At 46.1% G+C, this 26,305-nt stretch overlaps 1 protein-coding gene across 1 annotated transcript in view; it reads left to right on the top strand.

Moving 5' to 3' along the window:
• fig4a (FIG4 phosphoinositide 5-phosphatase a) overlaps window positions 1–26,305 on the top strand; it is a 490,173-nt gene that overhangs the window by 95,942 nt on the left and 367,926 nt on the right. Inside the window, exon 11 of the mRNA XM_084313832.1 lies at window positions 24,351–24,484. Coding sequence (XP_084169958.1) covers window positions 24,351–24,484 — 134 coding nt within the window. The remainder of the gene's footprint in view (window positions 1–24,350; window positions 24,485–26,305) is intronic.

The raw sequence follows: 26,305 nt of genomic DNA, 5'->3' as shown, positions 1-26,305 counted from the left end.
CACACAGAAGAGAAACCTTACTGCTGTGACCAGTGTGGAAAGAGCTTCAAGGCGAAGCGTTACCTTAAACTACACCACGTGGTACACACAGGAGAGAGACCTTACTGCTGTGACCAGTGTGGGAAGACCTTCAAGACGAAGAGGGAGCGTAAAGGTCACCACATGGTACACACAGGAGAGAAACCTTACTGCTGTGACCAGTGTGGAAAGAGCTTCAAGACGAAGAGTCACCTTAAACGACACCACATGGTACACACAGGAGAGAAACCTTACTGCTGTGACCAGTGTGAAAAGACCTTCAAAACGAAGGAGAATCTTAGAAATCACCACATGGTACACACAGGAGAGAGACCCTACAGCTGTGACCAGTGTAGAAAGAGCTTCAAGGCGAAGCGTAACCTTACACTACACCACATGGTACACACACGAGAGAAACCATACTACTGTGACCAGTGTTACATGAGCTTCCGGAACCTGCAAGGGCTTGAGAGACACAGACGGCGGAGGCAGCCATGCAAGGTGCCAACCTGCTTAACGGGGGCAGTAAGGGGTGATGTGTCTCGCTCAAGAACACTGCGACGCACTATCAAAGACGAGTGTGGAAATGGAAGAAACCAAGAAGACGATGTAGTCATTCTTCCTCTTTATGAGGCGCCAGGCTCCACCTCAAAACAAGTATCTCCCTCCACTGACATAGAGGCGTTCAACTCTCTAGACGAGTACCTAAAGGCCAAAAACATAAATTACGAGCACTGTTCCATTTTCTATGGCTCAGAAGAGGAGAATGGCGACATTCAGATCAAGGATCAGAACCCGGGGCCACAGATGACACCCTCAGGTGAAACTGAGTCTGTGCCTGAACGAGATGGGGAGCTAAATACCTCTGAAACTGAACACAGTTCTGATTACTCAACATATTGAGTAATAGCTCAAGAGAAGCTAGCATAAGGAGACGCTAGCTCACCAAAGGGGCTTCAATGGCCCAAATGATGGAAAGAGAAGTAAGGACCCCCGGTCAAGATCCAGGGGATAAGATGGTGGAGAAACCAACCCCCGAGCAGCAAGCAGAGATGAGGGCAACAAAGGGAGAAATTACCTTCTGGGGCCCTGACACAAGTGACTCAAGCAAGTGCAAACTGCACTTGACATACAGCTCATCTGGCAAGAGGAATAATATAAAGTGTTATTGTCATTTAGGAAGAAACATGACATAGAATACTACATGCATTTTGTGTATATTCTAAGTATAATATGTAAGGATGTCCGTCCTTGCTCTAAACCCAGTGTAAAGTAAAGTGAATTTGTAATCTATTTCATTCGGAAGGGATTTCCTGACAGCAACCATTTGGTGGGTTAGCACCCTACCAGCCATATCAGCTGCATGAGATGTACACTCACCGGCGCCTATGGGTAAAAAATTGAGACTCTGCAAACTCTCATCAAGCTTAGCACCTTGACGCGGGGGGACAGAGCGAGCATCAGGGTCTCTGTATCCGACGGGCCTATCAGATTTGTGGAGACTTGGAAGCCTCAGCATACAGGACGCTGTGGTGCTTGGGCGGCCAAGTCACTGGTTTATAGGTCTGTCAAAACGGATTGGAGGTTCCGGGGCTTAGAACATGAGTTCAAGTGAGTTGGGCTGTATACTAATTAAATAGGTATCAACAGCCGAAAGAATATTAACTGAAATAACTGCTGTCAGGTGTCTCTGGAGTAGAATTAGTTACAGATTTGAGTCAACCTTACTCAAGATTGGTCTTATCGGCAGAACCTCTCCAACCAAGACTCTTCCTAATGTTCGAGATCTGGAACACTGGTGACGTAGATGGTCTGCAGAGCGCAGCAGACAGCCAAAAGTATATTGGTAAAAAATCTATCAGGAACAAGAGAGGGTTGATAAGTAACGACTTGAAGTAGCGTTTACTCATGACTAAAAAGTTACGTAATGTTTTCTTACAGTCAAAAAAAGTAGAAGGTTCTACTTAAAGAAAGGATCACGCTTAAAGTATATTTTTGTGATTACGGTAAAAAGGTTTACTCATGACTAAAAAGTTACGTAATGTTTTCTTACAGTCAAAAAAGTAGAAGGTTCTACTTAAAGAAAGGATCACACTTAAAGTATATTTTTGTGATTACGGTAAAAAGGTTTACTCATGACTTGAAGTAACTAAATGCTTACTTAAAGTCAGAACTTAAGTAGAAAAAAAAAAAAAAACTCTACTTTGTGAATAGCAGGCTGAAATAGCCATTGCGAATAGCAGGCTGAAATAGCCATTGCGAGCAGTAATGTTTACTTACAGTCGAAACCTAAGTAGAAAAATAGGTACCAGGTCACCTGAACTAGAAATAACCTAATGTTTACTTAAAATCAGAATAAGTCCTGCATAAGTCCTGCTACTGTGACGGAAGTGGAACCGGCGTAATAATACAGGCTGGTGTTATCAGTAGGAGCTGAGTCTATAAGAGGCTACATAGCCTGAATCTACAAGCTGGCTAACTAGCCGGAGCTAATACCAGACATAAACAGTAACTAACTACCCAGTCTGGACCGAGACAAGCACAACACAGGGTAGACCCCCTGTGCAAGAAGGAAGTGGACGGAAACAACAGTCCGAAAGGTCTGTGAACAATGTGCGCTGGTAAGGGGGACAAAACCTGAAACAGTACCATCGAGACGAATAGCAGGCTGAAATAGCCATTGCGAGCAGGCTGAAATAGCCATTGCGAGCAGGCTGAAATAGCCATTGCAAATAGGAGCGAATAGCAGGCTAACTAGCCATTGCTAAAAGGACGAGGCTACTCACATGATCAGACAGGTATATGATAACCTTGGACATGCCGGAAGTAAGAGGATGTTGGTATACCTGAGAACTAACAACATTCTCATACCTAAAGCCAAACAAAGAGCGATAACAGTCCGAAAGGCCTGTGAACAATGTGCGCTGGTAAAGGTGCGCTGGTAAAGGGACAAAACCTGAACCAGTGCCACACTGACTCCGGGGGGGGGCTGTCCCCCGGAGTCAGTGGACGACGCAGCGAATGGCAAGAAGGAATATACTGACTCAGGTCAGAAATCGGAAATGGAGGAAGACCGGGATAGGTCAAGCTCCAGAGCATCCTCAGGGTCCTCATCTAGACCTCCCAGACCTCCCAGACCTCCCAGACCTCCCAGACCTCCTAGACCTCCCAGACCGGACAGAGAGACATCGGCCTGGACCCAGGTTACAGGGCGACGAGAGCCCTGAATGGACCTGAAAGAGAGAAAAGGAATGAGTCCTCTGTGGACTGTATCTGTGATGTCCTGCGAGGCCTACGGACAGGGTCACAAGACCAGGCCAACCACACTTCAATAGAGGACTGCTGCTACAATTCTCGGGGATCCGTGGGGGTCGCCCGAGAAGTAACAAATCAACCTACCTCAAACTATGGGAGAGATCCAAGAGGTCAGAGGGGGCGACCCCAAGATGACCAAGATGACCAAGATGACCAAGGTGACCAAGATGACCAAGACGACAACAGCCTGGGTGCATCGGCCGGGAACAACAGATGCAAGTCTTCCCGCCGGATACCAAGCAACAACGTGACCCCTATCCTGTCGAGCCGTCCAGCCAGGGAACAACAGATGCAAGTCTTCCCGCCGGCTACCAGGGTAACAAGGTACCGAGATGGCAGAGGGGGTGTGGAGAGTCACAGCCACGTGACCCCACAATCGCCATCTCATCCCCCAGTACAGACGCTATTAAGACAATGGAAAATGACCGCCCAGAATGACAGAGTGGGTGTGAAGTGCCACAGAACAAGTGACACTTTTTGACAATGACATCCTGAGTCGTTCCAATATAGCCGTATATACCTATTTTTCACATGTAATTATATGCTTCATTATTCAATTGATGATGGACAATGATCTCCCAGAATGACAGAGTGGGTGTGAAATGCCACAGAACGAGTGACACTTTTGGACAATGACATCCTGGGTCGTTCCTATATGACCAGTATAAATCTTTAAACTAAACTCTGGAAAGACTATGATGGCTCTACTTATAAAAAATGGAACTGAGCCCTTAAATGTCTCCATAGAAGGGGCCGGTGTCTGTGAAAGGGGAGTTAACCTGAGGAATGTGGCCCTGAGGCTGCAACAGCAGAGGAGAGGGAGCTGTAATGTTAACCCTTTCAGACGGGAAGGGTTGCTGGTTGAAAACCAGGGAGTCTTGAATCTATAGAGGGAGATCTTAAAAAAGAAACTATATAACAATTAAATGTTTGATGTGTACAGTAAAAGTTTTCAAAATGGCATGCTTATACATTGAGTGTCGGTAGAGAATAATACTAACAGAATAATGTGTAAAAACTGTTTGTCTGGAGGGATCCTTAAGAGATACTGGAGAGGCCTCGTACATGGTACGATATCACGTGGTCACCACAGACAAAGCCGTTGTCTGTTTAGAAGGAAAAAGGGACTTTCTGTTACTTAAAAATCACTAGGTAACTAGCAGTAACGATAGTACAAAGAAGGAGGAGTCCATAACGAATTATGTATTGTATGTTGGTTTGCTAAACAGAAATGACGACCATTTGACATCACTGTGTTTAGACCAATCAGAAATACGATACAATATCAAATAAAAGAGACGGTTGCCGATGAAGAGGCTGACTTTTTTGAGAGATGAGAAGAATGGTGCGAGACACTGGGCACAAGCCGTGCATTATGAGATGTTCTGTTTTTCTGCTTATTTTAAACTGAATTGGGTGCTTTCCACTTCAGTATCTTCTTGTAACTAGCTTTTTCTAATTAAATTTACCTCTTTATAAATATGATTTGTATCCTTTCTTCTGACCAGACGACCGGGTAAGCATGAAATGTGTTTTGCCTTGTAACTTCACCCTATTGCGTTTTGATTAATGATAAAAACTTTAGAATAAGTGGCTTTATCCCTGCATTAAGGACTAAAGGTGGATTCTGTATAATGGGATTATCAAGTAAAGCCATATAGTGATAATACGTGTACTTAGGAGACATATGATTATGTATTAATGCAAAATAGAATAAGTGGCTTTATCCCTGCATTAAGGACTAAAGGTGGATTCTGTATAATGGGATTATCAAGTAAAGCCATATAGTGATAATACGTGTACTTAGGAGACATATGATTATGTATTAATGCAAAATAGAATAAGTGGCTTTATCCCTGCATTAAGGACTAAAGGTGGATTCTGTATAATGGGATTATCAAGTAAAGCCATATAGTGATAATACGTGTACTTAGGAGACATATGATTATGTATTAATGCAAAATAGAATAAGTGGCTTTATCCCTGCATTAAGGACTAAAGGTGGATTCTGTATAATGGGATTATCAAGTAAAGCCATATAGTGATAATACGTGTACTTAGGAGACATATGATTATGTATTAATGCAAAATAGAATAAGTGGCTTTATCCCTGCATTAAGGACTAAAGGTGGATTCTGTATAATGGGATTATCAAGTAAAGCCATACAGTTATAATACGTGTAACGGATAAGGAAAATGGACCTCATCTAATTAGAGAGAGCCCGTCCCAGTGCAAATAAAATAAAAGATTCCGCAACTTCAATCACTCGACCTAAGGTCGATGACTGACGGGGGTCGGAACGGTCAGTGGTAACAACAACATTTTGTAGACTCGGTTGGTTCTGTGTGTCAACCACTTCACAGGACGCTGTTTGAGGTGTAGATAGGCAGACCAATGAGTTATGAAGTTATCGATCTGACCTAAGAGCGAGCGTGGGCATTCAACATGGCGTCCCTGGCGATGTGCATTTATACTAACCAAAATAGGTGCTAAACGGCCGAAGAAGACAGGACTACTGTCAAAAGCCTCTGGAGTAAAATTAAATTACAGATTTGGCAAAAATTAAAGTAGAAAGCTCTACTGGCGACTCGAGTGGAAGGCTGTACTCGGGGATATCACAAATGAATAGAAAGCTCTATCTTGGTGATTAAAGCAACGTTTACTCACAACTAAAGGGTAACATAATGTTTATAGAGCTCTGGGGGGAGTTACAAGTGCAACATAATTTCGTGCTTTGCCCACAGGAAGAGAACTGGCCCTACCCAAGGCGAGGGCTTCCTAGCCCAGAGACACTGCCTGTAAGGAGCGGAGTGTGGATGTGAAGCGAAGTCAAAACGACCGTTCACAGAAAAGCGAGGGCTTCCTAGCCCAGAGACACTGTTTGTAAGGAGCGGAGTGTGGATGTGAAGCGAAGTCAAAACGACCGTTCACAGAAAAGCGAGGGCTTCCTAGCCCAGAGACACTGTTTGTAAGGAGCGGAGTGTGGATGTGAAGCGAAGTCAAAACGACCGTTCACAGAAAAGCGAGGGCTTCCTAGCCCAGAGACACTGTTTGTAAGGAGCGGAGTGTGGATGTGAAGCGAAGTCAAAACGACCGTTCACAGAAAAGCGAGGGCTTCATAGCCCAGAGACACTGTTTGTAAGGAGCGGAGTGTGGATGTGAAGCGAAGTCAAAACGACCGTTCACAGAAAAGCGAGGGTTCCCTAGCCCAGAGACACCGTTTGTAAGGAGCGGAGTGTGGATGTGAAGCGAAGTCAAAACGACCGTTCACAGAAAAGCGAGGGTTCCCTAGCCCAGAGACACTGTTTGTAAGGAGAGACTGGATGTGAAGCGCAGTCAAAAAGACCGTTCACAGAACTGCAAGCTAACTAGCATGACATCGGCTAACAAGCCAGTGCTAACACCCATGAGCTGGCCCTAGCCAGACGGAAGCTAACTAGCTCGCCATCCGCCAACAAGCCAGGAGTGTTCTGAATGCTAACTGGATGGCTACCTAGCCCGAGGCTACGTGACACGAAGCCAGACGGAAGCTAACTAGCTCACCATCGGCTAACAAACCAGTGCTAACACGATGTCTCACAATCATTCCCACATCATAGAGGAGGAATTACCCTCGGAGGAGGGATTGGGAGTGTCCATACCCGACCTGGGTCTGGACTACCCAGGAGAACGGGAGGAACGCCCTGAGTCCCCTGGTACGTTTGCGGGAAGTGAGGAATTCACAGAACCAAGCGAATCCCTATATCCAGAGCTGCCGGCTGTACAGCAAGCAGTAATAGGCACAGGAGAGAAACCTCACTGCTGTGACCAGTGTGGAAGGGCCTTCAAGACGAAGGCAGAACTTAAACAACACCACACGGTACACACAGAAGAGAAACCTTACTGCTGTGACCAGTGTGGAAAGAGCTTCAAGGCGAAGCGTTACCTTAAACTACACCACGTGGTACACACAGGAGAGAGACCTTACTGCTGTGACCAGTGTGGGAAGACCTTCAAGACGAAGAGGGAGCGTAAAGGTCACCACATGGTACACACAGGAGAGAAACCTTACTGCTGTGACCAGTGTGGAAAGAGCTTCAAGACGAAGAGTCACCTTAAACGACACCACATGGTACACACAGGAGAGAAACCTTACTGCTGTGACCAGTGTGAAAAGACCTTCAAAACGAAGGAGAATCTTAGAAATCACCACATGGTACACACAGGAGAGAGACCCTACAGCTGTGACCAGTGTAGAAAGAGCTTCAAGGCGAAGCGTAACCTTACACTACACCACATGGTACACACACGAGAGAAACCATACTACTGTGACCAGTGTTACATGAGCTTCCGGAACCTGCAAGGGCTTGAGAGACACAGACGGCGGAGGCAGCCATGCAAGGTGCCAACCTGCTTAACGGGGGCAGTAAGGGGTGATGTGTCTCGCTCAAGAACACTGCGACGCACTATCAAAGACGAGTGTGGAAATGGAAGAAACCAAGAAGACGATGTAGTCATTCTTCCTCTTTATGAGGCGCCAGGCTCCACCTCAAAACAAGTATCTCCCTCCACTGACATAGAGGCGTTCAACTCTCTAGACGAGTACCTAAAGGCCAAAAACATAAATTACGAGCACTGTTCCATTTTCTATGGCTCAGAAGAGGAGAATGGCGACATTCAGATCAAGGATCAGAACCCGGGGCCACAGATGACACCCTCAGGTGAAACTGAGTCTGTGCCTGAACGAGATGGGGAGCTAAATACCTCTGAAACTGAACACAGTTCTGATTACTCAACATATTGAGTAATAGCTCAAGAGAAGCTAGCATAAGGAGACGCTAGCTCACCAAAGGGGCTTCAATGGCCCAAATGATGGAAAGAGAAGTAAGGACCCCCGGTCAAGATCCAGGGGATAAGATGGTGGAGAAACCAACCCCCGAGCAGCAAGCAGAGATGAGGGCAACAAAGGGAGAAATTACCTTCTGGGGCCCTGACACAAGTGACTCAAGCAAGTGCAAACTGCACTTGACATACAGCTCATCTGGCAAGAGGAATAATATAAAGTGTTATTGTCATTTAGGAAGAAACATGACATAGAATACTACATGCATTTTGTGTATATTCTAAGTATAATATGTAAGGATGTCCGTCCTTGCTCTAAACCCAGTGTAAAGTAAAGTGAATTTGTAATCTATTTCATTCGGAAGGGATTTCCTGACAGCAACCATTTGGTGGGTTAGCACCCTACCAGCCATATCAGCTGCATGAGATGTACACTCACCGGCGCCTATGGGTAAAAAATTGAGACTCTGCAAACTCTCATCAAGCTTAGCACCTTGACGCGGGGGGACAGAGCGAGCATCAGGGTCTCTGTATCCGACGGGCCTATCAGATTTGTGGAGACTTGGAAGCCTCAGCATACAGGACGCTGTGGTGCTTGGGCGGCCAAGTCACTGGTTTATAGGTCTGTCAAAACGGATTGGAGGTTCCGGGGCTTAGAACATGAGTTCAAGTGAGTTGGGCTGTATACTAATTAAATAGGTATCAACAGCCGAAAGAATATTAACTGAAATAACTGCTGTCAGGTGTCTCTGGAGTAGAATTAGTTACAGATTTGAGTCAACCTTACTCAAGATTGGTCTTATCGGCAGAACCTCTCCAACCAAGACTCTTCCTAATGTTCGAGATCTGGAACACTGGTGACGTAGATGGTCTGCAGAGCGCAGCAGACAGCCAAAAGTATATTGGTAAAAAATCTATCAGGAACAAGAGAGGGTTGATAAGTAACGACTTGAAGTAGCGTTTACTCATGACTAAAAAGTTACGTAATGTTTTCTTACAGTCAAAAAAAGTAGAAGGTTCTACTTAAAGAAAGGATCACGCTTAAAGTATATTTTTGTGATTACGGTAAAAAGGTTTACTCATGACTAAAAAGTTACGTAATGTTTTCTTACAGTCAAAAAAGTAGAAGGTTCTACTTAAAGAAAGGATCACACTTAAAGTATATTTTTGTGATTACGGTAAAAAGGTTTACTCATGACTTGAAGTAACTAAATGCTTACTTAAAGTCAGAACTTAAGTAGAAAAAAAAAAAAACTCTACTTTGTGAATAGCAGGCTGAAATAGCCATTGCGAATAGCAGGCTGAAATAGCCATTGCGAGCAGTAATGTTTACTTACAGTCGAAACCTAAGTAGAAAAATAGGTACCAGGTCACCTGAACTAGAAATAACCTAATGTTTACTTAAAATCAGAATAAGTCCTGCATAAGTCCTGCTACTGTGACGGAAGTGGAACCGGCGTAATAATACAGGCTGGTGTTATCAGTAGGAGCTGAGTCTATAAGAGGCTACATAGCCTGAATCTACAAGCTGGCTAACTAGCCGGAGCTAATACCAGACATAAACAGTAACTAACTACCCAGTCTGGACCGAGACAAGCACAACACAGGGTAGACCCCCTGTGCAAGAAGGAAGTGGACGGAAACAACAGTCCGAAAGGTCTGTGAACAATGTGCGCTGGTAAGGGGGACAAAACCTGAAACAGTACCATCGAGACGAATAGCAGGCTGAAATAGCCATTGCGAGCAGGCTGAAATAGCCATTGCGAGCAGGCTGAAATAGCCATTGCAAATAGGAGCGAATAGCAGGCTAACTAGCCATTGCTAAAAGGACGAGGCTACTCACATGATCAGACAGGTATATGATAACCTTGGACATGCCGGAAGTAAGAGGATGTTGGTATACCTGAGAACTAACAACATTCTCATACCTAAAGCCAAACAAAGAGCGATAACAGTCCGAAAGGCCTGTGAACAATGTGCGCTGGTAAAGGTGCGCTGGTAAAGGGACAAAACCTGAACCAGTGCCACACTGACTCCGGGGGGGGGCTGTCCCCCGGAGTCAGTGGACGACGCAGCGAATGGCAAGAAGGAATATACTGACTCAGGTCAGAAATCGGAAATGGAGGAAGACCGGGATAGGTCAAGCTCCAGAGCATCCTCAGGGTCCTCATCTAGACCTCCCAGACCTCCCAGACCTCCCAGACCTCCTAGACCTCCCAGACCGGACAGAGAGACATCGGCCTGGACCCAGGTTACAGGGCGACGAGAGCCCTGAATGGACCTGAAAGAGAGAAAAGGAATGAGTCCTCTGTGGACTGTATCTGTGATGTCCTGCGAGGCCTACGGACAGGGTCACAAGACCAGGCCAACCACACTTCAATAGAGGACTGCTGCTACAATTCTCGGAGATCCGTGGGGGTCGCCCGAGAAGTAACAAATCAACCTACCTCAAACTATGGGAGAGATCCAAGAGGTCAGAGGGGGCGACCCCAAGATGACCAAGATGACCAAGATGACCAAGGTGACCAAGATGACCAAGACGACAACAGCCTGGGTGCATCGGCCGGGAACAACAGATGCAAGTCTTCCCGCCGGATACCAAGCAACAACGTGACCCCTATCCTGTCGAGCCGTCCAGCCAGGGAACAACAGATGCAAGTCTTCCCGCCGGCTACCAGGGTAACAAGGTACCGAGATGGCAGAGGGGGTGTGGAGAGTCACAGCCACGTGACCCCACAATCGCCATCTCATCCCCCAGTACAGACGCTATTAAGACAATGGAAAATGACCGCCCAGAATGACAGAGTGGGTGTGAAGTGCCACAGAACAAGTGACACTTTTTGACAATGACATCCTGAGTCGTTCCAATATAGCCGTATATACCTATTTTTCACATGTAATTATATGCTTCATTATTCAATTGATGATGGACAATGATCTCCCAGAATGACAGAGTGGGTGTGAAATGCCACAGAACAAGTGACACTTTTGGACAATGACATCCTGGGTCGTTCCTATATGACCAGTATAAATCTTTAAACTAAACTCTGGAAAGACTATGATGGCTCTACTTATAAAAAATGGAACTGAGCCTTTAAATGTCTCCATAGAAGGGGCCGGTGTCTGTGAAAGGGGAGTTAACCTGAGGAATGTGGCCCTGAGGCTGCAACAGCAGAGGAGAGGGAGCTGTAATGTTAACCCTTTCAGACGGGAAGGGTTGCTGGTTGAAAACCAGGGAGTCTTGAATCTATAGAGGGAGATCTTAAAAAAGAAACTATATAACAATTAAATGTTTGTGTACAGTAAAAGTTTTCAAAATGGCATGCTTATAAATTGAGTGTCAGTAGAGAATAATACTAACAGAATAATGTGTAAAAACTGTTTGTCTGGAGGGATCCTTAAGAGATACTGGAGAGGCCTCGTACATGGTACGATATCACGTGGTCACCACAGACAAAGCCGTTGTCTGTTTAGAAGGAAAAAGGGACTTTCTGTTACTTAAAAATCACTAGGTAACTAGCAGTAACGATAGTACAAAGAAGGAGGAGTCCATAACGAATTATGTATTGTATGTTGGTTTGCTAAACAGAAATGACGACCATTTGACATCACTGTGTTTAGACCAATCAGAAATACGATACAATATCAAATAAAAGAGACGGTTGCCGATGAAGAGGCTGACTTTTTTGAGAGATGAGAAGAATGGTGCGAGACACTGGGCACAAGCCGTGCATTATGAGATGTTCTGTTTTTCTGCTTATTTTAAACTGAATTGGGTGCTTTCCACTTCAGTATCTTCTTGTAACTAGCTTTTTCTAATTAAATTTACCTCTTTATAAATATGATTTGTATCCTTTCTTCTGACCAGACGACCGGGTAAGCATGAAATGTGTTTTGCCTTGTAACTTCACCCTATTGCGTTTTGATTAATGATAAAAACTTTAGAATAAGTGGCTTTATCCCTGCATTAAGGACTAAAGGTGGATTCTGTATAATGGGATTATCAAGTAAAGCCATATAGTGATAATACGTGTACTTAGGAGACATATGATTATGTATTAATGCAAAATAGAATAAGTGGCTTTATCCCTGCATTAAGGACTAAAGGTGGATTCTGTATAATGGGATTATCAAGTAAAGCCATATAGTGATAATACGTGTACTTAGGAGACATATGATTATGTATTAATGCAAAATAGAATAAGTGGCTTTATCCCTGCATTAAGGACTAAAGGTGGATTCTGTATAATGGGATTATCAAGTAAAGCCATATAGTGATAATACGTGTACTTAGGAGACATATGATTATGTATTAATGCAAAATAGAATAAGTGGCTTTATCCCTGCATTAAGGACTAAAGGTGGATTCTGTATAATGGGATTATCAAGTAAAGCCATATAGTGATAATACGTGTACTTAGGAGACATATGATTATGTATTAATGCAAAATAGAATAAGTGGCTTTATCCCTGCATTAAGGACTAAAGGTGGATTCTGTATAATGGGATTATCAAGTAAAGCCATACAGTTATAATACGTGTAACGGATAAGGAAAATGGACCTCATCTAATTAGAGAGAGCCCGTCCCAGTGCAAATAAAATAAAAGATTCCGCAACTTCAATCACTCGACCTAAGGTCGATGACTGACGGGGGTCGGAACGGTCAGTGGTAACAACAACATTTTGTAGACTCGGTTGGTTCTGCGTGTCAACCACTTCACAGGACGCTGTTTGAGGTGTAGATAGGCAGACCAATGAGTTATGAAGTTATCGATCTGACCTAAGAGCGAGCGTGGGCATTCAACAGTGTCCTATACTTATGGGGACATTTAGACAAGCATACGCACGCACGCATGCATGCACACACGCACACAAACACACACACACACACACGCACACACGCACACACGCACACACACCAGCTACCCCTCCTATAAATTTAGTCTGTTCACACAGTGTTGTAAAATCAGTTGTCACACACACACATAGGCGCCCACTTAACGGAGCAGACGATGCACGTGCTCCAGGACTATTGAACTTGGGGGAGCAAGCTTGTCTCTTTGCTCCCTCACTTTTTTATCATATCATATGATATAAATATCCCCCCCCAATATATAAATCTTATCGAACCATAACTACGTAATTTCAATCAAATTAATAATACGCAATGACACTTAATAGCAAGTTTTTAAGTTTCCAAAGATTGTGTGACCCCCCACTTTAATGGTTTGATCCAGTGCCCACGGGCCACGGTTCGTCGGCATGACGTATACGACATGTTGGGGGAGGCGGCTTTTTCGAAAGCCCTTGAAAAATTCAGGCTGGATATTGGATAACATTGTGACTCGTGAGGATTATTCTTCGGCGTTTACATCAAAATGGAGCAAATCATCACGTAAGTCGAACACTGTGACTGTATACTAAATGCGCAAACAGATTGAAACTGAATATTTCTCGTATGGTGAGCCTCTGCGCTGCACCGAGTGAATCCAGAGATACAGGATGGTGCGCAGGCGCTGTGATCACCCAACGGCGGAAATAATGCCGCTTTGAGCAGTTTATAAAAAAATATAAAAAATATTTATTAGCAACGCCGAGCTTTCAAACCATCCCGTATCTCTGTGCGAACCCCTCGTGCAACTGTGAGCACCTTTGTAATGTCTCTGTGATACTTGTATAACGAACGGTTCGGCCAGAACCAGTCCTTCATGGTAAATCTAGGTTGGTTTCCCATTGAGGAGCAAGTGACTGTGGATTCACTCGGTGCAGCACAGTCACGAAAGGGGACCCTGATGTAAACAAGACAAACGTCTTTCTCTGGTCTGCATCCCCTTAACAATTGTGTGTATTGAGCCGTACTGTATTGTACCCATTCTGCAATCTGTTAAATAAAGTTTTCATTCATTCAGCCGCCGCGCTCACTGGGGCTATTGATAGCGTCAATTAGTTGTTGTTGTTGTTGTTGTTGTTGGTGCTGCGGATGTGAACGGGGCTGGAGGGGCTTTGGGAGGATGGGAAAGTTATTATTATTATTATTATAATAGTAATTGGCTATCATACGTGCCTAGCTAGCGTTAGCTAAAAGAGCCCTCGCAGTGAAGTTATTATTATTATAGCTATCATACTGCAATATAAACTGAGTTTTATAGTGAAAAGAGCAGCTTTATTTTGGTCAAGATTGAAGGCTCTATATTGCAGGAAATTGCACATACAGGTGTTCATTAAATGTAAAAAAATCTGCCGTGGAGGGGGTCGTGCCGGACCCCCTCCAAACCACCCATTGCAAAAAAAAAAAAACTTGCACCCCCACTTTCAACTATAACTAGGCGGCCATGCACACACACACACACACGGATATACAGGGCTGTACAGTGCGACATATATATATAAAATCGCTCTGTGCGATGAATGAATTTACTGCAGTAGCCCCCGTGCGATAGACATTCGGTTCATATCGATACTCTTATTTTGAAAATCCTGTGGCTACTGGCTGGTCTCATTTCCGCCCAAGCGCAGCTCCGGCAGCCCAACAACAGCATGTGTAGACTTTACAGCATAGCTCCAGAGTGCGCATTTTGCGACCAGGAAATAAGTCCCTGGCTTTTATTTTTTCCTGCAACGCGTCCAATGCATTTAACATTAGCTGTGCATCCTCGCCAAAACTAACGTTAGCTGCTAACGGTAACTAAGCTAACCCGGCACAGAGAAAACAGTTCCATTAGTGAGGAAAGGGAGGGGGGGGGGGGGGGGGGGGGGGGTTTGCCTCAGCCTCTCTGTCCCCCTCTACGTTTAATGATTTTAAGTAGGTGAGGTCAAATGAGTTTGATAGTACTGAGGATGGCCAGATAATGTCTCTCCCTATCAGAGTTCCAACAGGGGAATATAACAGCAGCTAACAATTACAATGGTCCGTGTCACCATGGGAGTGATATACATCAGGGTGGCCGTGTCAGGAGTGCTAATGATCGGATTTGTGTGTGTGTGTGTGTGTGTATGTATGTATATATATATATATATATATATATATATATATATATTAAGGCTGTCAAATATATCGCGTTAATATCGCGTTAACTCCCGATTATATTAATGCCACTAATTTTTTTAACTCAAGATTAACTAAAATTTTTTTTTTTTTTTTTTTTATTAGACTTCACTCAGGTGTATTATTGATGCTCTCATTGATACTGTGTGTGTGTGTGTGTGTGTGTGTGTGTGTGTGTGTGTGTGTGTGTGTGTGTGTGTGTGTGTGTGTGTGTGTGTGTGTGTGTGTGTGTGTGTGTGTGTGTGTGTGTGTGTGTGTGTGTGTGTGTGTGTGTGTGTGTGTGTGTGTGTGTGTGAGATATAGAGAGAGAGGGGGGTGAGAGAGATGAGAGTGGGGGTGTGTGATTAATCAGCCCTTGTGTGTGTGAATGTAACAAGTTCCTAACGTTTTCTTTCCCCTATTATTTCATGCACACTTTATTCATTGTTTTAAATTATTATTTTCTTTTAAGTTATTTTGTGCATCACTCTGTTTTGAATTTGATGCAAATTTGCAATGCATGAGGGTCATCCTTTTTTGTTAAATGGCTGCACAAAGCAAGCATTTGTTGACTCGCATGTTGATAAGAGTATTAAAACTTGGAACTTGAAAAAGATCTGTTTAAGGTAAAAAAAAATTAAAAAAAAAATGCGATTAATTTGCGATTAATCGCAAGTTAACTATGGACAATCATGCGATTAATCGAGTTAAATATTTTAATCGTTTGACAGCACTAATATATATATATATATATATATATATATATATATATATATTGTGACAAGCCTTGTGGTGTTCAGGCTTGACACAGACTAAAACAAACAATTCCAATGTCCACACGAGCACAATTTCAATAAACAGTTGATATTTATTGATCACCAGTACAGGTCCGATGGGCAAGAGAGAGTAGTCAAAATACAGTCCAGGGTCAAAACACGTTCCAGGCTCTTGTACAAAAAAGGGAATGTTCAATACTCAAGGGTTTGTCTTCCGGTCCAGGGTCAGTTTCACACAGGGGGGTTATCTCAGCCAGTCCAGGGGCTGTAAGGACAAGAACCAGCCGCGGGTGACCCGAGCATTAGTGTCCTTGTTACGTGATACGCCACACGAGGGGGGGTGCATGGTCCGTGACTAGGGTGAAGCGCCGTCCCAGCAGATCGTACTTTAACTCCTCGAGGGCCCATTTTTATCGCCAGGCACTCCTTCTCAATCGTGGAGTAATTCTTCTCCCGGTGTAGTAACTTCCTCACCTTCTCTCAGTGGTGATAGGACGGCACCCGCCCCGGTCTCCGATGCATCCGTCTGCACCAGCAGAGGTTGGCTGAGGTCGGGAGTCACCAGCACTGGTTCCGAACATAGCTCATCCTTTAGCTGTAGAAAGGCTCTCCCTCCGTCTCCTCTGTCCACAGGACCTGGTCTGGCCGTTTATTCCTTGTCAGGTCGGTCGGTCAGGGGAGCTGCTAGGGCAGAGAAGTGGGGGACAAAACGCCGGTAATAGCTGGCTAAGGGCTCGTGTCCATAGCGGAAGTTTTTTTCAAGGCGGACCGCTTTGAAAAAAAGAACGAAAAAGCTTTCCTGGGTCTCGCGACTGCCGCGGCTCCGCCCCTTCCTCGATGTTGATTACCTTGATGAGCGCGCTCCTTTCCAAAAGTTGAACTAGTTTCTTTTTTTTAAACTTAATTTTTTTAGCGTTTATCGCTTTTCTGGTCAAGCATGACCGACAGAAACAGGTTGAATGGGATGTAGAGTAGGGGAAGACACTGAGAAAATACGGCGGGTCCGGGAATCGAACTCGTGTACCCCAGATCCGTGACGAGCACGGTTGTCCCCGACGCAGAAATAGCACCGAGGTACGCGGTGAGCTACGGGAGCTCGCCCAGTTGAACTAGTTTCAACTTTATGCGCTGGGAGCGCTCCGCCCAAAAACGCTGCCGCCGAGAGCTCATAAACGCGAGGCGTGGCGCTGGGAAGAGGAGCGTGCCTGTCGCGCAGAAATGAATGACAGGAAGGAGCTGACAACTCATAAAACGTCCGCTATGGACACAAGCCCTAAGCCTATGAAGGTTCGTACCTGCTTTTTGGTTTGGGGGCGGGGCCAGGGCCAGCCCCGGATGGCCTCCACCTTGCCGGCTTGGGGTCTGATACACCCACCCCCTCCTCCCGATGGTGTAACCCAGGTAGTCAGCATCCTGTAGGCCCAGGTGACATTTCTTTGGGTTAGCGCCACGGTTAGCCCCGCCCCTCTCAAGGCTTGTAGGACAGCCATGACCTGACGTAGATGGGTCCCCCAATCCTCGCCGTGAATAATGATATCATCGATGTAGGCCGCTGCATACTCTCGGTGGGGTCTGAGGATCTGGTCCATCAATCTCTGAAATGTGGCGGCAGCGCCGTGTAGCCCAAAGGGGAGAACAACAACATAATGGAACAACCCATATGGGGTGGCAAACGCTGTTTTCTCCCTATCTTCGGGGGCTAGGGGGACCTGCCAGTAGCCTTTGGCGAGGTCTAGGGTGGTTATAAACCTCGCCTTTCCTATTCGCTCGATTAGCCAATGTACAGTCCCACCCCACCTACCCAACCTCCTCCAATGTACAGTTTCTTCCCCCTCAAATGTATATACTCTCTTTTTTGACTCTTTTTGTACTCATAAACAGTACTGTATATTTGTAGATCTGGTATGTCATAACTGTCTAGATGTAGCAGTACTGTCTATCTGTATGTCATATATGTTATGATGAATTGAAAATGGGGGACCCTGATGTAAACAAGACGAAAGTTTTTCTCTGGTCTGCATCCCCTTAACAATTGTGTGTATTGAGCCGTACTGTATTGTACCCATCCTGCAATCGGTTAATAAAATGATCAATCAATCAATCAATCAATCAATCAATCAATCAGCTCATCAACTCTGGGCATAGGGTGAGTGTCGAACTTGGAGATGGCATTTAACTGGCGGAAATCATTGCAAAACCTTGGGGTTATGTCTGGCTTAGGGAGCAGCTCAATGGGGCCACACCACCCACTGTTGGGACCCCACTATGACTCCCGCCTGTAACATGTCATTCACTTCTTTCCTCACTGCCTGTCTTCTGGCCTCAGGGAGTCGGTCGGTAGGGACGACGTTTCACCCCCCCCCCCCCCCCCCCCCCCCCCCCCGCTGACCGTGGGGGATGTGGTGGTGTATATGACCTCGGTTCTTCCCGGGTTCCATAGAAAACACGTCCCGATGGTGGCGTTCCACCAACTCTCTCAGGTCATTCTTCTGGGGAGCGCGCTTCAGCACATTCTCAGAATGAGGGAAGGCAGCTGTGAGACGGAGCCGTGACTGGAATAGAGAAATGACTCATTTGAAGTGTTCCTCCTGGTCTGAAAATAGAGCTCTGGTGGTGGTCAACTCCATTATGTCTCGGGCCGCCCTGACCTCGGCAGATGTTTCACCGGAGGAAAACGTGTTTTGTCACATGTTTGTCACATTTTCAAACTCCTGTCTCTTGTGTCCCGCAACTTTCTTCCTCATCTTCGAAGACGCCGAAGAACACGTGTTGTGTGATGATGTTATTTCTACTTTTAGGATACTTTCTTTTTTTTACGTGCATGCAGCTATTTTTGATGTGTTTACCCCCCCAGCGCTGCAGAGACGGCTCGCTGGGCAAAAAGCACCAAACTGCAAAGCGTGTCCGCTCCATGTGATCCTGTCTGTCCCTTTGTGCCATGTTTATCATCTCCACCAGGGTGGAAGGTCTGGTGCGTGTGTGTGTTTGTTCGTGTGTGTGTTCATGTGTGTTCGTGTGTGCGCGACGCGTGTTCATGTGTGTGTGTGAGCGTGTTTGTGTGTGTGTGTGCGTGCGTGTGCGTGCGTGGCAGCATATCACACCAACTAAAAGGTAGAGGTGGATGAAACATTGCACATTGGGTCATAGTATACAAGTATATATATAAACTAAAAGGAGAAAACCTTCAAGGGAAAGAAGGGACCGCACACTCCACAGGACTCGTTTTTGCTTATTTATTGTTTGCACAACGCGTTTCGCTGTCGCTTCCTCAGGTGCTATGCAGCAGGTGTCATCAATGATCATCATTATGTATAGCATACTCCACCCCACATCGTAATACATCAAGCCCATTGGCTACTCAATTATCACATTTAATTTGATGATTTTGCAGGATGTAATGCATATAACTCTTAGTATAAAAATGATGCATAGAGACCACATATATACATACTCATTTTTGAAAATTATATAATACAAAATGAGAGAAGTGACAAATCTTAACATATCAAGCCCATTGGCTACTCAATTATCACATTTAATTTTATCATTTTGTAGGATACATATCACTTTTATGTATAGAAATGCCTAGATACCACATACATACACAGACTCATTTTTGAAAATTATATATAATAAAGCAATATGAGAGAAGTGACAAATACCTAGGTCATTAGACCTGATAAATAGTTTAAAACGGACTTAAAACCACACCCATATAGGTTACACAGAACGGATAGTGGTTACAAAAATGGATTCAGCTCGAGGGATTCATTTAGACCATGGGGTTCTACAGAATTCAAAGTAAAAATCCAGTACGCTTCCCTTTGTAAGAGAAGCTTTACTATATTACCGCCCCTCGGTGGTAGGGTGACTCTTTTGATTCCAATGAACCTTAGAGAGGCTGTGGAACCATGATCTCTCTCCTTATAGTGTCTCGCAATGGCATAATCCATATTGTTGTTCCTAATGGCTGCCTTGTGTTCTGCTATTCGCACCTTCAAATTTCGTTTTGTTTGTCCAACATAGACCTTACCACAGGGGCATTTCAGCATGTATATCACATGAGTGGTGTTGCAATTAATAAGGTCCCTTATTTTATATTCCTGCCCAGACTGTGGATGGTAGAAAACTTTTGTTTTCATAGTGTTTGAACAATGGGTACATCGACCACATGGATGGTTACCACACAGCTCTGTTAGCCAGTTAGAGTGACTTACTACAGGGGATTTATACATAGAATTGACTACAGCGTCCCTTATGTTTTTTCCCCTTTTAAAACAAAATCTTGGTGGTAATGAAGAAATGTTTTTTAAAAGAGGGTCACATTTGAGTATGTTCCAGTGTTTGTCAATAATGTTTTTAACAACTTGGGATGAAGTACTATATTCTGAAACGAATGTGACTCTGTTACCAGGGGTGTCGCTTTTGTCAGATTCCAAAATAGTTTCCCTCTGTACATGTTTTGTCTTATTTCTGGCTGTATGCACCACTGATGCCTTGTATCCCCTCTGTTCAAATCTGTTACTCATTTCATCTGCCTTCCTTTCTAGGTCTGTGGGATCACTACAGATACGTTTAAGGCGCAGGAATTGTCCGTATGGGATATTCTCTACCATACGTCTCGGGTGATGACTCTGTGCATGTAAAATAGTATTACGGTCTGTTGGTTTACGGAAGATAGTAGTGTTCAGGTTTCCCTCATTGTCAGCTGATATCCGTAAGTCTAGGAAATCAATATGTTCTCTGCTGTGTACCATCGTGAATTTTAAAGTGTGATGTGTACCATTGATATACTCCCTGAACTGGAATAAGTCATCTTCCGAGCCAACAAACACCATGAGAATGTCATCTATGTACCTTTTCCAAAAAATTACATTTTTCAAGAGGGGCGAGGCATCTTGGTTGTGGATAAACTGGGATTCCCAGTGGCCCATAAATAGGTTGGCGTAATTACAGTAGGTGCGAATGCAGAACCCATGGCAGTACCCTGGATTTGAATGTACCATTTATCATCAAGCATGAAGTAATTAGATTTCAAAATAAAATTCGTCAAGCTGAGTAAAAAATCAGAGGAGACTTCATCATTTGTACCCAGAAAAAATGACATGGCCGCCAGGCCGTCCTCATGTGGAATATTAGTATAAAGACTCTCTACATCAAAGGATACTAGATATGCATTCTGTGGGATGGAAGTCTTTAACGACTTCAACACATCCCTAGTATCTGCAAGGTATGAAGGTAATGTCTTTACAATATCTTTGATAAAATAGTCTACAAATTGACTTAGAGGTTCTGATAAAGAATTGTTTCCTGAGACTATGGGGCGTCCTGGCGGGTTTGTCAATTTTTTATGAATTTTAGGTAATAGATAAAAAACAGGTGTGACAGGGAATTCAACTTTTAGGAACTCGTATTGTTTTTTTGTGATGTTCTTACTTTTAAGTGCATCATCTAGTATTTTATCTCTGTCTGTCATTAACTGTTCAACAGGGTTGTGAAGAAGAGACTTATAAAATGCAGTATTGCTAAGTTGCCGTGTGGCTTCATACATGTAATCATTGACATTTTGTATTACAATAGAGCCACCCTTATCTGCCGGCTTGATAATAATTTTGTCATTTTTTCTCAATTCGTTTAGAGCTCTTCTTTCAACCTCAGTTACATTTTGATGCTTGATTGTCTTGTCTGATGATTTCACAAATGTCTGGATGTCTATATATATATATATTTTTTTTTTTATTATCAGTGTCCATTGAAATACGGTAGAACATCAGTATGAAGTTATATGTTCCTATAGTAACTTTAGTTAAGAGGTTAATTATTATGCGCATGATCAAATCTTCTTGGTTGATACACATTTGTTGTTAAAACATGATTAATCAAATACAATTTAGGTTATGAGTTCGGTAGAGGACTTGGCGTTCTCTGGCCTGGAGAATCAGACAAGCACCCCCCTCTCTCTGTGGGGTCACTTTATACGCTTATCTGGGAGGGAAGGGGACGGGGGAGGGATGACCAGGTGAGGGGTGAGGAGAGGAGGATACAGGGGGAGGGATGACCAGGTGAGGGGAGAGGAGGATACAGGGGGAGGGATGACCAGGTGAGGGGAGAGGAGGATACAGGGGGAGGGATGACCAGGTGAGGGGAGAGGAGGATACAGGGGGAGGGATGACCAGGTGAGGGGAGAGGAGGATACAGGGGGAGGGATGACCAGGTGAGGGGAGAGGAGGATACAGGGGGAGGGATGACCAGGTGAGGGGAGAGGAGGATACAGGGGGAGGGATGACCAGGTGAGGGGAGAGGAGGATACAGGGGGAGGGATGACCAGGTGAGGGGAGAGGAGGATACAGGGGGAGGGATGACCAGGTGAGGGGAGAGGAGGATACAGGGGGAGGGATGACCAGGTGAGGGGAGAGGAGGATACAGGGGGGAGGGATGACCAGGTGAGGGGAGAGGAGGATACAGGGGGAGGGATGACCAGGTGAGGGGAGAGGAGATGAGGATACAGGGGGGAGGGATGACCAGGTGAGGGGAGAGGAGGATACAGGGGGAGGGATGACCAGGTGAGGGGTGAGGAGAGGAGGATACAGGGGGGAGGGATGACCAGGTGAGGAGAGAGGAGGATACAGGGGGGAGGGATGACCAGGTGAGGGGAGAGGAGGATACAGGGGGGAGGGATGACCAGGTGAGGGGAGAGGAGGATACAGGGGGGAGGGATGACCAGGTGAGGGGTGAGGAGAGGAGGATACAGGGGGAGGGATGACCAGGTGAGGGGAGAGGAGGATACAGGGGGGAGGGATGACCAGGTGAGGGGAGAGGAGGATACAGGGGGAGGGATGACCAGGTGAGGGGAGAGGAGGATACAGGGGGAGGGATGACCAGGTGAAGGGAAAGGAGGATACAGGGGGAGGGATGACCAGGTGAGGGGTGAGGAGAGGAGGATACAGGGGGAGGGATGACCAGGTGAGGGGTGAGGAGAGGAGGATACAGGGGGAGGGATGACCAGGTGAGGGGAGAGGAGGATACAGGGGGAGGGATGACCAGGTGAGGGGAGAGGAGGATACAGGGGGAGGGATGACCAGGTGAGGGGAGAGGAGGATACAGGGGGAGGGATGACCAGGTGAGGGGAGAGGAGGATACAGGGGGAGGGATGACCAGGTGAGGGGAGAGGAGGATACAGGGGGAGGGATGACCAGGTGAGGGGAGAGGAGGATACAGGGGGGAGGGATGACCAGGTGAGGGGAGAGGAGGATACAGGGGGAGGGATGACCAGGTGAAGGGAAAGGAGGATACAGGGGGAGGGATGACCAGGTGAGGGGTGAGGAGAGGAGGATACAGGGGGAGGGATGACCAGGTGAGGGGAGAGGAGGATACAGGGGGAGGGATGACCAGGTGAGGAGAGGAGGATACAGGGGGAGGGATGACCAGGTGAGGGGAGAGGAGGATACAGGGGGAGGGATGACCAGGTGAGGGGAGAGGAGGATACAGGGGGAGGGATGACCAGGTGAGGGGAGAGACAAGACGTTAACTTATGACTGAACATTGCAGATTTTCCATAGACATCTTTGTGCCAAAAATGCCGGAGAAACTTTCACTATTAAATTGTCCCGGTTTTAACGAATAGAAAAACATCAACGATGCCCCACGCTTCTGAATTCAACACAGATTTTGTCTGTATAATATTATGTCAATCAATGTCGTCGTCAAAGCTGACGCTGTTTTAACCAATAGAAAAACATCAACGATGCCCCACGCTTCTGAATTCAACACAGATTTTGTCTGTATAATATTATGTCAATCAATGTCGTCGTCAAAGCTGACGCTGTTTTAACCAATAGAAAAACATCAACGATGCACCACGCTTCTGAATTCAACACGGATTTGTCTGTAATGTGTGACATGTCATTATCAGGCTGTTGCTATGGCGCTTGGTTCATGAAAGATTGAAAAAAATCGAACACCTTTCATACGTTTTCTATTCGCTCATCGACGGATAAATGTAGCGCAGCCATTTCACTTGACGTGGTCGTTATGTGCCCGTTGTAGTTGTTCTGACGGGAGCGAGTTGCCGTCTTGACACCAAGGCCTGCCAATGAAAGCTGTAACATCTGTTGCTTGATAGGTTACCCAAGTTTGACTTATAGTGATTATACAAAAACAAGCGTGCTACTTAATTCGCAGTCCACGTTACCAAGCTAATGTGCGGAATGACATTCTGATCAGTCGTGCACTCATTTCAGCACCACACAGGAGACCGTTGAAAGTGGACAGCTCCCCTAGCCCTACACACACACACACATACGCACACACACACGCCCGCACGCACGCGTCCCCTCCCCCTCCCCCCTCGGACGGGACGTTGTTGTGTTAATCCTCTCCTCGTTCCGTCCGTAGAAAAGGGAGAAGAGGAAACACGAGAAGATCCTCAGCGAGGAGCTCTACCCGGCGGTGATCAACCTCAACCAGTTCCTGCCCCCCGACCACTGCATCGACTACATCGCCTGGGACATGGCCCGCTACACCAAGAGGTAACAGATCCCAGATCAGTTCCCTCTGTAACCCTATAACCCTGGGACATGGCCCGCTACACCAAGAGGTAACAGATCCCAGATCAGTTCCCTCTGTAACCCTGTAACCCTGGGACATGGCCCGCTACACCAAGAGGTAACAGATCCCAGATCAGTTCCCTCTGTAACCCTGTAACCCTGGGACATGGCCCGCTACACCAAGAGGTAACAGATCCCAGATCAGTTCCCTCTGTAACCCTGGGACATGGCCCGCTACACCAAGAGGTAACAGATCCCAGATCAGTTCCCTCTGTAACCCTATAACCCTGGGACATGGCCCGCTACACCAAGAGGTAACAGATCCCAGATCAGTTCCCTCTGTAACCCTATAACCCTGGGACATGGCCCGCTACACCAAGAGGTACAGATCCCAGATCAGTTCCCTCTGTAACCCTGGGACAGGGCCCGCTACACCAAGAGGTACAGATCCCAGATCAGTTCCCTCTGTAACCCTATAACCCTGGGACAGGGCCCGCTACACCAAGAGGTAACAGATCCCAGATCAGTTCCCTCTGTAACCCTGGGACATGGCCCGCTACACCAAGAGGTAACAGATCCCAGATCAGTTCCCTCTGTAACCCTGTAACCCTGGGACATGGCCCGCTACACCAAGAGGTAACAGATCCCAGATCAGTTCCCTCTGTAACCCTGTAACCCTGGGACATGGCCCGCTACACCAAGAGGTACAGATCCCAGATCAGTTCCCTCTGTAACCCTGTAACCCTGGGACATGGCCCGCTACACCAAGAGGTACAGATCCCAGATCAGTTCCCTCTGTAACCCTGTAACCCTGGGACAGGGCCCGCTACACCAAGAGGTACAGATCCCAGATCAGTTCCCTCTGTAACCCTGTAACCCTGGGACAGGGCCCGCTACACCAAGAGGTACAGATCCCAGATCGGTTCCCTCTGTAACCCTGTAACCCTGGGACAGGGCCCGCTACACCAAGAGGTAACAGATCCCAGATCAGTTCCCTCTGTAACCCTATAACCCTGGGACATGGCCCGCTACACCAAGAGGTACAGATCCCAGATCAGTTCCCTCTGTAACCCTGTAACCCTGGGACAGGGCCCGCTACACCAAGAGGTACAGATCCCAGATCAGTTCCCTCTGTAACCCTATAACCCTGGGACATGGCCCGCTACACCAAGAGGTAACAGATCCCAGATCAGTTCCCTCTGTAACCCTGTAACCCTGGGACATGGCCCGCTACACCAAGAGGTAACAGATCCCAGATCAGTTCCCTCTGTAACCCTGTAACCCTGGGACATGGCCCGCTACACCAAGAGGTACAGATCCCAGATCAGTTCCCTCTGTAACCCTGTAACCCTGGGACATGGCCCGCTACACCAAGAGGTAACAGATCCCAGATCAGTTCCCTCTGTAACCCTGTAACCCTGGGACAGGGCCCGCTACACCAAGAGGTAACAGATCCCAGATCAGTTCCCTCTGTAACCCTGTAACCCTGGGACATGGCCTGCTACACCAAGAGGTAACAGATCCCAGATCAGTTCCCTCTGTAACCCTGTAACCCTGGGACATGGCCCGCTACACCAAGAGGTACAGATCCCAGATCAGTTCCCTCTGTAACCCTGTAACCCTGGGACATGGCCCGCTACACCAAGAGGTAACCGATCCCAGATCAGTTCCCTCTGTAACCCTGTAACCCTGGGACAGGGCCCGCTACACCAAGAGGTAACAGATCCCAGATCAGTTCCCTCTGTAACCCTGTAACCCTGGGACATGGCCCGCTACACCAAGAGGTAACAGATCCCAGATCAG

This window comes from Notolepis coatsorum (assembly GCF_963971535.1).
Source record: "Notolepis coatsorum genome assembly, chromosome: 5".
In the NCBI taxonomy this organism is placed as follows: domain Eukaryota; kingdom Metazoa; phylum Chordata; class Actinopteri; order Aulopiformes; family Paralepididae; genus Notolepis; species Notolepis coatsorum.
The sequence above is the reverse complement of the archived record's forward strand: the minus strand, read 5'-3'. Positions and strand labels throughout refer to the sequence as shown.